The sequence below is a fragment of the Chelonoidis abingdonii genome, chromosome 8 (assembly GCF_003597395.2).
Source record: "Chelonoidis abingdonii isolate Lonesome George chromosome 8, CheloAbing_2.0, whole genome shotgun sequence".
NCBI classification, from domain to species: domain Eukaryota; kingdom Metazoa; phylum Chordata; order Testudines; family Testudinidae; genus Chelonoidis; species Chelonoidis abingdonii.
This window is the reverse complement of record NC_133776.1, coordinates 15391640-15409249: the sequence shown is the minus strand read 5'-3', so window position 1 is coordinate 15409249 and position 17610 is coordinate 15391640. Positions and strand designations below refer to the sequence as shown.

Genomic DNA, 17610 nt, shown 5'->3' with positions numbered 1-17610 from the left:
ACTGCATGTCTGCAGCAATGCATTGTTCAGCCGCAGCTTACTCTCAATTAATAAAAAAAAATAATCAGAAAAGCAGATGCTTATGTCAAACTGCCAGAAGTAGGCCAACCCAGCCCACATCAAAAAATCCCACCTTACAGTGCTGCTTTATGTTTGCCCTTCCTAGTGTGTGCGCTGTATGTGCAAGAACCGGGTCTTCTTTTATGCATCAGGTACAGTAAGTGCAGGGGCGGCTCTAGACATTTCGCTGCCCCAAGCACGGCGTCCTGCCACGGGGGGGTGCTCTGCCGCTCGCCGATCCCGCGGCTCCGGTGGACCTCCCACAGGCGAGCCGCCAAAGGCACCCTGCCTGCCGCCCTTCCGGCGACCGATAGAGCGCCCCCCGCTGCATACCGCCCCAAGCACGCGCTTGGCGTGCTGGGGCCTGGAGCCACCCCTGAGTAAATGATGGGTGCAGTGCCTGGACCCTGATCCATGGTGGTGGACTTTCTTAGCCCAACCAGAATCACATTTTATTGAATGGGGTTTGCACAGATCTAGTGCTCTGCATGTGCAGATCAAATTGTATTACAGGATTGTGGCCAGAGGCAGTTAAAGGCAAGTAGCTGGAATAAGGAGTATCTGGAATCTTTACGTTCCTTCTTGTGTTGTTTCTTAACTAATACAAGCACTGCTTCTGCAGTGCAGTATATTTGTCAATGCCATTCGTTCAGGCTTTGAATGACATTTTAGTCCCACAGATGCCCATTGACTTCAATGGGGCCAGGATTTCACCCTTTATTCCAAATAGAAAACTGCATATTTACATGAACTCGGCCATTTCATTTTCACCTTAATTATTATTCAATGTGTTAACTGGATGTGTAATAACCTTCAAGAATAATACAAATGAGATTATGACCTTTCTGAGCCCTCATCAATAATGGTTATCTCTGTCTTGTTATTTATACAGAACACTGTGAGGGCTATGATGCATTTGTCACTAGTCATCATCAATTGTTTACAGTGTAATGGTTGAACCATTGGTACTTTAGGGGAAAAAAACTGCAAAAAGAGTATGAGTATTCCTTTCATTCGTTTAATATGGTTTTCTGGTCCTCACAATACATTAATGTAAAGATTAGCCACTATTCACAAAATTCAGCCTAATTCTAACTTTCTCTGAGCCCTTTTAAAACTTAATACCAAAACCATCCTGAAGCTACCAGCCAAAGGCAATATATGTGCATAAAGAAAAGGAAGGACATCAGCATAATAGACATTAGCCAGGTGGAATGTGTGCCTATATGGTGCATATAAAATCTTGATGCACAACGATGTTCATATCAGCTCTCTCTATAAAACAATCAAGGCATCTGCTCTAACCATCAATCAGGCTTTCCAAGCATTGTCTGGTGGTTAGAGCAGGTGCTTACTCTGTTCTGTTCCTCACGCACTGTGTGACCTTCGATGAGAAACATAGGGTACACCTAAATTGCAGCTGGGAGTGAGCCTTCCAGCTCGGGTTGACTGATTTTCACTTGTGGGGCTCAAGCTAGTGTGATAAAATAGCTCTGTGCATGTTGCGACATTGGCAGATGTTTGGGCTAGCCACATGAGCCTGAACCCATGGGGTTAGGTGGTCTTGAGTTGGGGTGGTTAGCCTGAACCTCTGCTGGTGCTCCACATCCATGTTGGTATTCTTAGTGTTCCAATGTGAGTCCTGATAGTGAGGCTACGTGAGCTGGGAGAGTTGCTGCTTGCTGCAGTGTAGACTTGCCTGTAAATTGAGCTTTTTAAGAGTAAAAATAGGCGTTACCTGCCTTTACTAGTTGACTTGTGACCATTTCGGTGCCTCAGTTTCTCCACCTGTAAAAATGGGGCTAATAGAATTCATCAACCTCACAGTAATGCTGAAAATTAAAGTGAAAAAAAATCAGCATCTGACAACACACAGTGAGCTAGACAGAACTGCAATGACTCAGGTACAGCTGTGTGGTAAATGACCTTTCGCTGGTGACTGAAATATTATTGAGTAGCAGGAACATTGAAGAAGGAAGAGATAAAAAGCTATTTCTATAGAAAAAGCTTTTTAGCTTCTTCTATATTCCATTTACTCAGAAAGGACCAACTTCACGTGAGGGATAGACAAATTATATGCTTTAATACAAAGAACATTCAATCAGAGCAGAGGGAGGGGAGAGTAGTAAACATCACACCACATTTATTCTTGTATAAACTAACGTCCGCTAGATGTGACGTCTGAGGAGAATGACATGATTACAGTTTTAAAGCTGGAATGAGAATAAGGTTAGGTTCATCTTGTGTCATTTCTTATTTTCGTGGCAGACTCTGAAAGAGGAACAAGATATCAGGATGTTAATACCCACTGCAACTGAGGAAAGCCAAGACTGTGAAATTCAATGTTAACCTTTTTAATATTCTGCAGGCTAATTGTCTGTCCATTCCACCTTTTCCTCCCAGGTTAATGAAGTGGTTAACAGGGGAGAATAGGGCTGGCTGGCCAATCACATTACAAAGCAAACTGAAAAGGTCAAAGTAATACAGTGTATTATTATCTTTCATGGATTATTCTGAAACGGACTCTTAGATCTCATCATGATGGATTGCAGTAAGAACAAAAAATGGTCCAATGTGATGTGTGCTCCTGATAATGACTGTAGTTAAAATGGGACTGTGTAAGACTGTAACCCACCATTGCCCTATTTTAAAATTAAGGTAATGTGATCAGCCCAAGATTTAGTGGCCCACAAGATCCTATTCTTAATATAGCAGCACCTATGACTTACATTAGTTTGTAATCATTGTATACTGCTGGGCGCTTTTCCAGTCTCTGCCACTGCCTTGCTGTAGGAAAGTCACTTCATTTTTCTGTAGCATTTTAGAAGCTCACAATTGGCCTGGATTTTTTAATGTTTTTAACCCTCTAAATTGCTGTTTATTTTATGGTGTTAATATGGTTGTAATATAATAATACCTAGACGTCTGCTTGGCTACAGGACCAGCCACTGTGTAAATACATGGTAGGGGGCTGTTCTTGTCCTGAAGAGTTTACAGGCTAAATAGAAGTCACAGATTAAAGGTGGACAAAACGAAGGATTTATTATGCCCATTTTACAGATTGGAAACTGAGGCATGGAGATTAAGTGATTTGCCCAAAGTCAGTCAGTAGCAGAGCCAGGAATATATCCCAGCCTTCTTGAGTCCCAGGGCTGTAAGTTAACCACTGGATTATCATTCTTTTGCTGTTTGCAGTGATCCTGTCCTGTGTTTTAAAGTGTTTGTGCAATACCCCAGCAGCTTGCCAAATGGAAAGACTTTATAAATTATCAATGTGTAAAAGTTCACTATGACAAATGCTTTGTTAATGTTGAACTGATGGGCAGATTGCAGTGCTAGCGATAGTTTTGGTTCATGATTAAGGTTAATAATAATTTACCTAGTACCTGAAAGGAATAAAGAAAACGTGCCCAGTGTTTAAAGCACAAACGTTGGTCTTCATATACAGGCTCTAACTTCAGCAGGAAGCAAAAAGACAGCAGGCACTGTTAGAGGGCTTGGATCTTTATATCAATTTTTGAAATTAGTGCAATTTTTTTTTCATTGGGCAGTTTTAAGTGACATCAGCTGCTTGAGGCCAGCGAACTCAGTTGTCAATAGGTCAGTCATTTTCATGACACAGGAGAAAGCGATACAGTAGGATAATAACCATTATTTATTCACGAAATAGCCCTTCCAACACAAACAACCTAAAATTGGAAGCCTGTGAGAAAAGTCCCAAAATGTGCCCTCACTTACATGGCCGAAATCCTATTGCACCCACGACCAGAGAGTTTTTAATGCCAGCTCCAAACAGGAGGACAAGAAGTCGTAATAGCAGATAAGTTTGAAAATAATGAAAGACACCGAGTAGGTAATCACCAGATGCAGTGCTGCAGCACAGGAGATGACAGCATCGAGTGGTGTGGCTAGAATTTACATTTGTAGTTATGCTTGGTGAGGCAGGTGCAGTTTAATCTCATCCTTTAGCATCTATGTTGGCTGCTGCAGGCATAAGTGATTTCCCCAGGGTATGTCACTGAGTAATTGATCAGGTGCATTCGATGGTTCTTTCCACTGTTTTCTGAAATATCAGTGATTGGGTCTTGTGACAGGACAGACAGGATACCACACTGACTGGGCCACAGGGCTGATTTGTTAGGGACTATCCTGCATTCCCAGAATAGACTATGTTGTGTAGAGATCCTCTTATACTCAAGGAGTTCCAAAGCGCCTGGGAAAGTAATGAGCAAAATACTGCTGCTGCAGAGACTTCACTGTGTAAGGTAAAGACAACAGTAATTACACATGTAACTATAACTCACATACAGTCTTGGACACACTAGTGGGGTACGTGAGAGAGTTTTTATGGGCCACCCCGCCTCTTTCTCCATGGCTGAGGTGAGTCGTTTTTCACATTTTATTTGCATTGTCCCACAGACTTCTTTCCCTGTGTGATAATTGTTATAGCACAAGGCATCCTGCAGGGCATGAGACATGGCCTCTAGCAATGGTTCTCTACAGATCAACCTGAGTGCAAAATGTAGAGCAGTCCTTCCTCATCTGGACATCAACATCTGCTCCTGAAAGTGAGCTGCAACATCTTGCTTTTCCCCCACATCGCTGAACACCCCACGCTAGGTATCTCACAGCGGGTCTGTGATCGGAACCATACCAGAGCAATCAGATTTTCTAATACTGGCCAGAAAACTGTTTTCTACAGCATCAATAACATGTCTTCCTTGCCCCAAGCTTTAGATTTTGTGTAATCATCTGTTTTCATTGCATGTTGTGCTTTACACCATACTAGGTAGAAATATTTGGGTTTGTATCCCATACTGCAGAATAAAGAGAGTGATCAGTTATACCAATTTATACCAAATTTCCCGTCATCCTGACACTTTACCAAAAAAGGATGGGATTAGCTTGTAACTTTCTGGTCCTTGGAGAGCTAGCTTTCCATTTTGCCCTGCAACTGCTCATCAAAAATGGATGATTGCCATCACGTGTCATAAAATTCCAGCTGACAAAAATTTATCCTGTTGTATAATAACCCTGCTGCCATAGTAAAATAAGCCTTTATAGCTGTGTCCCATGAGTCTAAAACAGGCCTAGGTAGTGCAGATTATGTAGCTAGCAGTTGATCACATTTTCATTCTGCCAGACCATTTCTTTGAATCGTGGTTGTATATATCAAGCATTTATCCTGCTGTGAATATCACGGTTTTACTAGCATTTTGATGTAAGGGTCTTCAGTTTGTGTAAATCTCACTCCTCTTTGAGCCAGTGCTTTCTACAAGGGCCTGGCAAGACTGTCACAAGCATCTGAAGGAAATGGAAAAGCAGTAAGGGAGCAAACCCAATGGTGAAGTATTGACTCCCATGGAAAGCAATAGGAGTTTTGCCACTGATGTCCATGGAGCCAGGATTTCATCTGAAAAGCCTTGCGATAAAATTTTCAAAAGCACCTAAGGGTCTTAGGCTCAGCTCCTCAAAGGTATATAGGCCCCTGAGCATTCACAAAGGAATTCAGGTGTCACAGCTTTCACATAATTTATATGGTGCCATGACACCCCCATGGAATCCTCAGCCAAAAATTAGGCACCCAGGCTCCCTATACAATGCATGGGGACTCCAGAACCCAGACCTCCTAAGTGAGTGTGCTGTCTTCTCTCCGGCCTAATCAATATTTAAAAATTTTATAGATAGTGGAACCATTTTAATGGGAGAGATTGAGTGAGCATGCAACCACCCCAGAATACCCACAACCCAGGGGTTAGGGCACTCAGGCAGAGGGTGTGTGGGGGGTGAGCGTGCTAACCATTTGGGCTATTCAGTACAAAGGGAGGGCAGTACAAAGTGAGTTTAGTGTGCTGTGAGAACACCTGTTGGATCTTAGGTGCCTAGGCCCAGGTTCTCAAAGGAATTTAGGTGCCTAACTCCTACCCTGCTGGAATCCAGGAGAACCTGGGCCTCTGGTCTTGTAATGCTGAGCAGAGCAATGCCTAAATACCTTTAAAAATCTGCACCCTAGAGTCTGCTTTCTGAGGCTCATGGCATCCATTAATTTCAAATGGATTTTCAATTGGATGCTTAGCACTTCTGCAAACCAGGACCCTGACACTGGGCACCTGTAAAAGGAGGTTTCCTCTGTTTCTAAACCACCTTTGTAGCACGTGGGCCTGTAAGTGTAAAGCTTGCTGGCCTTACTATACGGCAACTGGACTGCAGGCAGAGGGGTGTGTGTGTGTGTGCGCATGTGCGTGTGTGTGCGTGCGTGTGCATGCGTGCTCTCCCAGAATAAAACCCACTCACCTTTATTCTCTACTAAAAGGAGAAAGTGGGAAAGATGCAGCAATGGCTCTTTCTCCACCATCTTTAAATAAACAACACAGTTTTGAATAAGACTCTCTCAAGCCCAGCTTCCTACAAACATTTATTCCTGCCAGTTGAGACTAATGAAGTGCAGGAGCTCCTTGCTAAGGATGAGCTATCGTGAGGGGACACCTCATTAATTTGAAGGCAGGCCTTTGTTGTCCCAACTGTCAAAACTTCCACGGTATTAATGTCCTTGCTGCCGTCCTTGACATGTCTTGGAGGGCTGAAGGAGGAGGAGGGGATAGTATCATATTTCCCCAGAGACTAGGGCTGCTGTACACTTTGAAGCCTCTTCATTTTCATTTTCTGCCTCCTGGCTGTTCTGAGCTTTTTGGTCTTTAAGAAGCTGTCTTCTAAGTGATATAAGAAGTCTTCAATTATTCCAACCTGCAAATAGAAATAAATAAATGTCAAAGGTCTCTTTCCCTTTGCAAATAAACACAAAAAGCTTCTTATCAACTAGGTTTGGTCTCTCAAAAAAAAAATGTATTCTTCTTCAAGTGCTTGCTCATATCCATTCCAGTTAGGGTGTGCGCGCACAGCGTGCACATTCGTTGGAATGTTTTTACCCTAGCAACACTTGGTGGGTCGGCTGGGCACCCTTGGAGTGGCGCCGCCATGGCGCCGGATATATACCCCTGCCGACCCAACCGCCCCTCAGTTCCTTCTTACCGCCCGTGTCGGTTGTTGGAACAGTGGAGTGTGGTTTTACTGACCTCCACCTCCATAGCTACTCGTAGTTCTCTAGTTATTTTTTTGTGTATGTAGTTCAAATAGTTATAGTTATAGTTAATTTTTATTGTTAATAGTTAGTGTATAGTTAAGAGGGGATGGGGGATTAGCCCCTTCCCCGCACCCGGTGCCGGGGCCCATGACCGATTCATCGGGTTTCAAACCATGCTCGGCCTGTCATAAGCCGATGCCAACAGGAGATCTGCACGACTCCTGCCTTAAGTGCCTCAAGGAATCTCACCTGATACATAAGTGTCGCATTTGCAAGGCTTTTAAGCCGAGAACAAAAAAGGATCGAGACTTTCGGCTAAAGCAGCTCCTCATGGAGGCAGCTCTTACCCCTCCGCCTTCGGCACCAAGCGCTGTTCAATCGGTGGGCAGAAGTGCCTCCTCGGCACCGGACTGTGCTGGTACTGCCAAGGCCTCTCGGCTCCGGCCGTTGCCGGCACCAAAGTCGACTTGGCACTGCTCCCTCTCCCCGAGGTCGAGAAAGCCTAAGATTCCTGCTGCTTCCATGCCACCTGCACCGCAGCCAGAGGGCTCGGCTAAGTCAGATCGCCCGGCACCGACACCTGCCGCGGCACCAATGATGTCGGCACCATCAATTCCAGTCCCACAAGGGCCGTCAAGTCCGGTGCCTGTCAGCTCCCCAGCGTGAGCCTTGGTTGAGCTTACTATTCCATCCATGCCGGAGACATTCTCAACGGCGAGGGATCTGATTGCCATGACAGAGTCGACGCTACCTCAACCCCTGGCACCACCGGTGCGGGTAATACAGTCTATCGGCAAGCCTGCCTTGCTAAGACCATCCTCTGTTGGCACAGCAGAGAGGCACCGTTCACGATCACGGCCCCGCAGACGTTCCAGGTCCTGTCGGCGAACCCTCTCCCAATGCTGCTCGCAGTCCCGGTACCATTCTCTTCCTTGGTACTGGTTGCACTCACGGCACCAGTCAATATCCCATTCGCTGGCCTGCTACTCTTGGCACCGTTCCAGCTCCTGGCACCACTCCAGGCACCGTGACTCTGGTAGTCGCTCCCAACGTCGAGCCTCGAGATCTCGGTCGACCTCTCAGCACCGCTCCAGTCGCAGGTCCCGATCTCGTTCCCGGTACCGGTATGCCTCCTGGTACCAGTCCCCGGTGCCGAGTAGAGCAAGGTCCGCTAGAGACAGAGACTCTGCCCAGGGCTTTTCAGCACCTCCATGACCATCCAGACATGCATCAGTGCGTCCCATGTGGACAGCTCTTATGCTCAGGACCGTGATTCTGATTGCCAACCAGAGTCTTCCAATAGACCCAGGGCCAGGACCAAGGACCCCATCAGTGGTCTTTCTGGACACCTTGGGCATACCACCAGGCCCAAGGCGTACCAGTAGTTCCGCCTCGCTCTGTCTTATCAGAGCACCGAGTGCCAGAGGCGACGGTTAGCCGTCCCCCTCCGACTGCTGCGGAGGAAGCCCCAGTTCACTCACTGGACTCCCAGGTTCCACTGGAGCAGGAGGTCGCCCAAGAGCAACAGGCTACACAGGACCCACTCGTCACCAGCATCTCCTCTTCCTCTTCTCCAGATTAGGCAGTGGCAGGAACATCCTCCTCGGGCCCTCCTCCAATCGACCTGAGAGTCCATCAGGACCTCCTAAGGAGGGTAGCACTCAATATGAACCTCCAGGTGGAGGAGATCCCAGAGGTACATGACCCGGTAGTGGACATTCTATCGGCGGATGCCCCCACTAGAGTGGCCCTACCATTTATTCGGACCATCCAGGCTAATGCCGATACTATATGGCAGTCCCCAGCCTCTATCCCTCCTGTGGCCAGGGGAGTCGAGCGTAAATATATGGTGCCCTCTAAAGAGTACGAGTACTTGTACGTCCATCCTCCTCCCTGCTCACTAGTTGTCCAGTCTGTTAATGAGAAGGAACGCCATGGCCAGCAGGCACCAGCCCCGAAATCAAAGGAGGCTAAGCGAATGGCCCTACTCGGCCACAAGATGTACTCGGCAGGGGCCCTACAGCTCCAGGTGGCAAATCAACAAGCCTTGCTTAGCCGCTATAATTATAACACCTGGGTGGTGGTGGGTAAGTTTACGGAGCTTCTCCCTCAAGACTCCCGACAAGAGTTTGCTGCCCTCTTGGAGGAAGGGGAAAAGGTGGCCAGAACTTCTCTCCAGGCCTCGTTGGATGCAGCAAACTCAGCAGCCAGGACTCTGGCCTCAGTTGTTGCCATGAGGCACATCTCATGGCTTTAGGTTTCAAACCTCACCCACGGAGCTTGCAGTTACCAGTTCAGGACTTGCCATATGATGTTCAAGCCTATTCTTACTCGGAAAGGACTGACTCATGGCTGCAAAGCCTTGAAGGACAAGTCCATAAGCGCTCTCTCGGCATGCACATGCCGGTGACCCAACGCAGGCCTTTCCATGCCCCAGCCCTCACGTCCACTTACTCTCTGCCTAGACAAAGACAGGCTTTGGACAGCTGGTGCGGCCGATGGTGGGTTCGCAGTACGACCATCGGACCCCAAGGGGCCAAATCAAGGTCCCTCGAAACCACCACCGGGACCAAAGACGAACTTATTGAAGGTGCAGCCCTTAGGCGGCGTACCAGTTACAGGCCAGGATCCCTCTCCTCCCTTCTCCAACCGTCTCTCCTACTTCCTCCCGGCATGGTCCCAGTTAACTTCAGATCGCTGGGTCTTACGCACGGTGGAGTATGGGTACCACCTCCAATTTATTTCAACTCCGCCCTCCCACCCTCCAACCCTGTCCCTCTTCAAGAACCCCTCTCACGAGCAATTCCTCTTACAAGAGGTGTAGACGCTCCTCGCCATAGGAGCTATAGAGGAGGTACTGATGGACGAAAGGGGCAAGGGGTTTTACTCCCATTATTTCCTAATCCCCAAGTCGAAGGGAGGTCTCAGACCTATCCCTAGACCTGCGAGGACTCAACCAGTTTATGATAAAGTTGAAGTTCCGCATGGTATCCCTGGGGACATTATTCCGTACTTGGATCCTGGAAACTGGTATACCGCCCTCAATATGAAGGACGTGTACTTTCACATTGCCATCTTTCCTCCGCACAGGAGATACCTCCACTTTGTAGCCAACCATCAGCACTTTCAGTTTACGGTCCTGCCGTTTGGTCTTTCTACAGCCCCAAGGGTATTTACAAAGTGTATGGCCCCAGTCGCCACCTACCTCCGCCGATGTCGGATACACGTTTTTCCGTATCTGGACGATTGGCTCATCCGAGGATCCTCCGAGACACAAGTCACTCAGCATGTGGGCATCGTCAAGGACCTATTCACACGCCTAGGCCTGATGATCAATATAGAAAAATCCACTCTGGTTCCCACGCAGCGGTTAGGCTTCATAGGAGATATCCTGGACTCCAATCTAGCCAGAGCCTGCTTACCACAGCTGCGGTTTCAGGCGATGGCAGCAATCATCCGAGGTCTACAGAATTTCCCGACGACCTCGGCTCGCACTTGTCTCGGTCTCCTGGGTCACATGGCTGCCTGCACGTTTGTAACTAAACACTCCAGGTCCGTCTCCGTCCTCTCCAAGTTTGGCTCAACTCGGTATACTGCCCAGGCAGGGACCCAATAGACACGATAGTCACCATTCCCCCAAGCACTCTAGGCTCCCTAGAATGGTGGCTAACTCCCTTCCTGGTGTGTGCAGGGATGCCGTTCCATCCGCCCCAACCCTCAATGTCCCTGACGACAGACGCGTCATCTCTCGGCTGGGGTGCTCACCTCGGTCACCTTCGTACTCAAGGCCTTTGGTCATCTCAGGAGCTGGCATTACACATAAATGTCCGAGAACTTAGAGCAGTCCGCCTGGCGTGCCAGGCGTTCTAGCAACAGTTGTGAGGCCGTTGTGTCTCAGTGTTTACAGACAACACAATGGCCATGTACTACATAAACAAACAGGGAGGGACACGGTCCTCCCCCCTTTGTCAGGAGTCCATCCAACTCTGGGACTTTTGCATAGCCCGCTCGATAGATCTGGTAGCGTCCTTTCTCCCAGGCATTTGGAACACTCTGGCGGATTGACTCAGCAGGTCTTTCCTGTCTCACGAGTGGTCGATCCGCCCGGATGTTATGCATTCTGTTTTCCAGAAGTGAGGATTTCCCCACATAGACCTGTTCGCTTCCCGCGAGAACAGGAAATGCCAGATGTTCTGCTCCTTCCAAGGTCTGTCCCTGGGATCGATCTCGGATGCTTTCCTGCTGCCGTGGAAGAGCCAGCTCTTTTATGCCTTCCCACCGTTCCTGCTGGTTCATAAGGTCCTGCTGAAACTCCGGAGGGACAGAACGCACATCTTCACGATCGCTCCAGCGTGGCCCAAGCAGCACTGGTACACCACGTTGCTCGACCAGTCGATAGCCAACCCAGTTACCCTGCCACTCCACCCAGACCTCATAACTCAGTACCATGGCAGGCTTCACCACCCAGACCTGCAGACTCGTCACCTCACAGCGTGGCTGCTGCTTGGCTAAACCAGTCAGAGTTACGTTGCTCTGAATCAGTATGACAAGTTCTCCTGGGTAGCAGGAAGCCTTCCACCCGGTCAACGTATCTGGCCAAGTGGAAGTGTTTCTGCTGCTGGTGCTAAACACTTAATCTTACTCCCACTGAGGTCTCGATCCCCTCTATTTTGGACTACCTCTGGTCTCTCAAACAGCAGGGCGTAGCAGTATCATCACTGAGGGTACACTTGGCAGCCATCTCTACCTTCCACTTAGGTGAAGGTGGTCGTTCCGTGTTCTCACACCCTATGGTTTCACTGTTCCTCAAGGGTTTGGAGCGCTTATACCCTCAAGTACGCCGCCTTGCCCCGACCTGGGACCTCAACCTGGTTTTAAACAGACTTATGTCTCCCCCATTCGAGCCGTTAGCAACCTGCTTGCTTCTATACCTGTCTTGGAAGACAGCTTTCCTCATAGCCATTACATCGGCCAGACGAGTCTCTGCGCTTAGGGCTCTTATGGTGGATCCACCGTACACTGTGTTCCACAAGAACAAGGTGCAGTTGTGACCATACTCGGCATTCCTTCCTAAGGTGGTTTTGGCCTTTCGTGTTAACCAGGACATCTTCTCCCGGTCTTCTTCCCGAAGCCACACTCAACGCAATGGGAGCAACAGTTGCAGTCCCTGGATGTCTGTAGAGCACTCGCATTTTATATTGAGCGGACAAAACCGTTTCGTAAAATGCCCCAACTCTTTGTTGCGGTAGCAGACCGAATGAATGGCCTACCTGTTTCCTCTCAGAGGATCTCATCTTGGGTGACGGCGTGCATCCGCACTTGTTGTGATTTGGCTCATATTTCCCCAAGCCACATTACCGCGCATTCTACCAGAGCTCAGGCTTCATCTGCCGCCTTTCTGGCTCGTGTACCTATCCAGGAGATATGTCGCGCAGCTACCTGGTCCTTGGTCCACACCTTTGCTTCGCGTTATGCTCTGGTTCAACAGTCAAGAGATACTGCAGCCTTTGGCTCAGCAGTTTAGCATTCTGCCACATCTCACTCCGACCCCACCGCCAAGGTAAGGCTTGGGAATCACCTAACTGGAATGGATATGAGCAAGCACTAGAAGAAGAAAAGACGGTTACTCACCTTTGTAACTGTTATTCTTCGAGATGTGTTGCTCATATCCATTCCAAATCCGCCCTCCTTTCCCACTGTTGGAGTAGCCGGCAAGAAGGAACTGAGGGGCGGTTGGGTCAGTAGGGGTATATATCCAGCGCCATGGTGGCGCTGCTCCAGGGGGTGCCCAGCCGACCCACCGAGTGTTGCTAGGGTAAAAATCTTCCGACGAACGTGCACACCTAACTGGAATGGATATGAGCAACACATCTCGAAGAACAACAGTTACAAAGGTGAGTAACCATCTCCTTTTTTTTTTTAAATAAAAAAATTGGTTTATGGATTGAACAGTGCTCCCAAAGAACTGGTTGCTGTAACTGTATCTAAATATTGTTTTGTTCCTTTCCACGGGTATTGCATTCCTTTACGGATGGGGAATAGACTCTTTCACTGGGTTCTGCACATTGGAAATAGGAATTTATCACAGCCCTGTCTTTTAATGGCATTGAAAAACAGTCCCTCTAAAAAAAGGCATGATGAGGAAATTAATCTCAAGCAAATTTTTCTGATAAGGAAAGAATGACAAAAGAGAACAGAGGCGGCTGGCATTTATGTGCTGAAAGTCAGCACAGGGAGAAAAATGAGTAGTCCACATTGCCATGGCAAGAGTCATTTTTCTATTAAATCTAAATGAAGTTCTGAATAAATACATTTTCCCATGAAATATCATTCACCAGAGGATAGTAAAAGACTAAAGGATGCAAAACAATAATTCCTGATGATACCACCATAAAATCAAAATTATTCTAATAAATGGCACATTCAGATACACGCACTTTTTCTTGTCAACACCAGCTTTAAAACAATCTAAAACAGCATATACAAAATGCGGCTGTGTACAGGTGTTCTGTAAATACTGACGCAGACGTATTTATATGGTTCTCCATACCCATCGGTTAGGTTTATTCAGCTCCATTGCAAGCTCTGAAATGGGCAGCATTCTCATAAGGGGAACACGATTTTGATGAGTTTGCACTTAATTACATACAAACTCATTTCATAGTGCCCTATTTCTATAAGTATCTAAAGAAGCAAGCTTCCAATTGCATTCTAAGATGCATACTTAAAAGAAAAAAAAAAAGGCTTATCTATCAGCCTGACACACATTCAGTGGAGCATTGCTTTTGTCATAACAGAACAGCCGACTACAAACTAAGCTGAGCGTGGCTTACTACTACACTCACAGATTGGGGTCAGGTTCTGCTTGCACGTGCCTATAATAGCAGTGAGGCAGCGGCTGTTACTGGGCACCTGATCTTCGGCTATAAGCAGCTCCACTCCGCCCTGGTTGTGCCTGGTGCGTATACATATGTGGGGGGCCACGGTGATTGGTGCATGTAAAGCTAAGGCAGGTCATGCACAGTGACTCAGGTTTTTTCCTACACTGTCCCTCTGAGGCTTTTGCTGTAGAAGGCCCTCAGTACAGCCTCTGACTTTTGGAGCACCCCCCCGCAGCAGCGTACAGCTTTTCAGTGGGGCACTTATAGCCAGCACCTTGCTAGAGGGCCACTTGAAACTCTTGCACGGGTATATTTTCCCAGGTAGCCTAGGAAACCTGGTTCGTGTTCAGTTGTGGCATTTCACCCACGTGTCGCTGAGCGCTCTGGCACAATAGCATCTACAGGTGCCCACTAGGACTGTAACAAGTAAGCACGTGATGGTTTCTGCCCCGAAGAGCTTACAGGCCAGTCTAAAGAGTCAAAGAGTGTGTGAACGGAAACATTATTATCCCCATTTTAAAAAAGCTGACCCCCTCCGACCCCCAATGGCTCCTAGGTATGAAATGGCCTATCCAATATCCCATAGGAAGGTGCAGCAGAGATGGGACTTGACTTTCACAATCCCATGCTTTAGCTGCAAGACCAGCCTCCCACCCAAGGTTAGATTAAAAGGCAACTTCATTTTTTTAACAAAATCACTCTTTTATTTTGGCCAAGCAAACACCTTGGGGACATGGCTCCCATTGTTTCCCCTTCATCCCAGCATTTCCTAAACGTCGTCCAAAACAGGTTATGGGGAGTGGTGGTGATGAGGGATTTCTCCTCTCGGTTCTTGAGATGTAATAAACCACTGGTTTATAATGTTCCCAGAAATTCCTGGATTATTTTCATAGATCAAATCACAATGTGTCTACTACTGGATGAATTTTATATTTATAACACACCTCTCAAAGCAAGAGCCCTGCCCCAAAATGGCATAGCAAGGGATGGAGGACTAACAGTTGCTTATATAACGACTGAGCTACTACCACAGTTGATGAGCTGATGATGTTATTTGCACAGCAGTGACGGCATTCAAATCATAGCTGACTTACAATTAAAATGTACGGCAGTGAGCCGGAGCAAGATTTAAATTAGCACATGAACACACAGAAAATACTGTCCTTAGACAGAATGACAGGCGGTGGGGGCTAGTTTAGAATGGCTGTTAGGTGGCGGCACCTTTCAGTAGTGCTTATTCATGGTTCTTAGATTGCACATGTCATTTCAAAAGGTAAATTGGAGGCATAGTAAATGGAGCATATAGTTGTCACGTTGAAGGGCTATAGTCAGAAGGTGGCACGAAAGAGGTTACTGTCACAGAGCGGGCGTTTCATGGCTGCTGTAGAGAAAATGTTAGAAATAATTATAGCCAAACCATGACAATTGCTGATAGCCTACTACTGACAAGGGCAAATCCTGCAGTGATAGCACTAAGTCCTTCAGTCCTTACTCAGGCAGCACTACCACTGACGTCAAGACCTGCAGGATTTGGTCACAGACCTGACACTAGTCAATTATGTTAGTGATTCTTGTGTGACTCATTTCAGGCCTGGTCCTATGGCCAGTGGATTAGTCTTTCAGCTTCCATAGTGGGGACAAAAAAACACTGTACACTTTACAGAGATGCTGCACGTTCCACCGTGAAGTCAATGCCTGGACTGGGCCAATTAGGATTGTCCTGTACAAGAAGCCGTTGACATCATCGGAGCCCAAACAGTGATGTCCCTTAATGCCTTCCCTGTTTGCAAGAGATGTACTTAACCTATGCATCCAAATGAACAGTGTCTTGGATGGCCCTGTGCTAGGGTGCACATTCTGACATGCTTGGTGACCTGAGAATCCAGGAGTCCCATTTTCATTGATTGACCAGACAACTTGTATTGCTACCTGTGTTTTGCTGTGTTGCTTCCATGAACTGTACCTCCCTACACTCTGCAGGCAGGTGCTCGCACCATACCTGCCTCTCGGCCGTACAGTGGCAACAGAAACCATTTCTACTCTGGATAAGCTTCCAAACAGCAGAATGCAGCCTAAACTCATGTTATTTGGGCCAGTGACAGGAATGGGCTTTCACTGAGATGGCTCGCAGCTCCTCCCTTTCAGTTCCTAATCGCAGGTTGTACTTGGCCCTGTTTCTTCTCACTGGGTCACTACAGACAGGTCCCAATAGACAGAGGAAACAGGGGAAAGACATTGCAGAAGGGAAAACAAAGAGAACGAGGGGAGAGATGGAAGAAACAGTGGCATATATACTTTGTAGCAAGCTAGATCTAAATTCTGCAGTAAAATTCCCTCCATTTTGCAGTACAGCTGCATGGCAGACTGCAAGTGCTGTGGTGGCTCTGGTTAAATATAAAAGTTGAGGTTTTTAAGGAATGAAATATTAACTAATAGTGCAGTGTATTTCTTGTCAAATATCAGAGGGGTAGCTGTGTTAGTCAGGATCTGTAAAAGCGGCAAAGAGTTCTGTGGCACCTTATAGATTAACAAACGTATTGGAGCATGAGCTTTTGTGGGAGAATATTGATGAAGTGGGTACTCACAACATTTGTTAGTCTATAAAGTGCCACAGAACTCTTTGCTGTATTTCTTGTATTATTTAACTTGATATTAAATTCAATTTATTTTATGCCACCTGTAAATTTTCTCTTGTGCTTCAGAGTCTTATATTGACAACACACTGGAGAAGTTGTCAGGTGTAGAGTTGGAGGTCTTGGTAGCTGGATAGTGGAAAGCTGGGGCATTTGATATTGAGAAAGGCAAGAGAGGCAGTTTGGGATCCTGGGATACATACATTAGCTACTACAATGTTGCATGTAAGTTGTCCTAATTAAGTTTCATAGCTAATACCTTATTGAGATACACAAGGAAGTGTATGCCCATCTCACAACTAATTTAACTTATGTTGTTTGCAGCCTCAGGAAGACAACAGCATCAGTTTCTGAGGGATTCACGTGTATTCACTTTTCTCTGTAGCCATAAGGAGTTTCTACTAAGGAAGTCAATGGAGTTCTGCTGGTTTTACACGTAATTCTCTTCTTAGGGTATTTCTACCCAGCCAAGAAAAACCTGCGCCTTGTCTGTGCCAGCTGAGTCAGACTTGGGCTGTGGGGCTGTTTCATTGCTATGTAGACTTCCAGGCTTGGGCTGGAACGAAGTTCTGGGACCCTCTCACCTCATTGGGGCCTAGATCCCAGCTCCAGGCAGAGCCCAGACATCAACACAGCAATGAAATAGCCCTGCAGCCTGAATTAGATGGCATGGGCCAGCTACAGGGGTCTAGTTGCCTTGTAGATGTACCCTCAGATGCTGGTCTATAATTCTGCACGAAGGAATACAATGGCAGCAATATATAAGGTCCTGGGGAATTTACTGATATAGCGAAAAGCAACAGAGGCCAAACTGAGGAAAAGAGACAAAGAAAAGACAAAGAGGAAGAAAATACAGATGGACTGATAATCTGGGCGAAGAAGGGAAGGTGAAAGAGATACAGAAGAAATAAAGAATGAATCCAGAGTTGGGGAGGTTTTAAAAATGGGAAATAGG

At 46.9% G+C, this 17610-nt stretch overlaps 1 protein-coding gene across 1 annotated transcript in view; it reads right to left on the bottom strand.

Annotated features, from left to right (window-relative positions):
- Nucleotides 1-6425: 6425 nt before the first annotated feature.
- SPATA16 (spermatogenesis associated 16) overlaps nt 6426-17610 on the bottom strand; it is a 126458-nt gene continuing 115273 nt past the window's right edge. Inside the window, exon 10 of the mRNA XM_032783655.1 lies at nt 6426-6804. Within this exon, the coding sequence (XP_032639546.1) occupies nt 6682-6804 (123 nt within the window). The 3' untranslated portion in view covers nt 6426-6681. The remainder of the gene's footprint in view (nt 6805-17610) is intronic.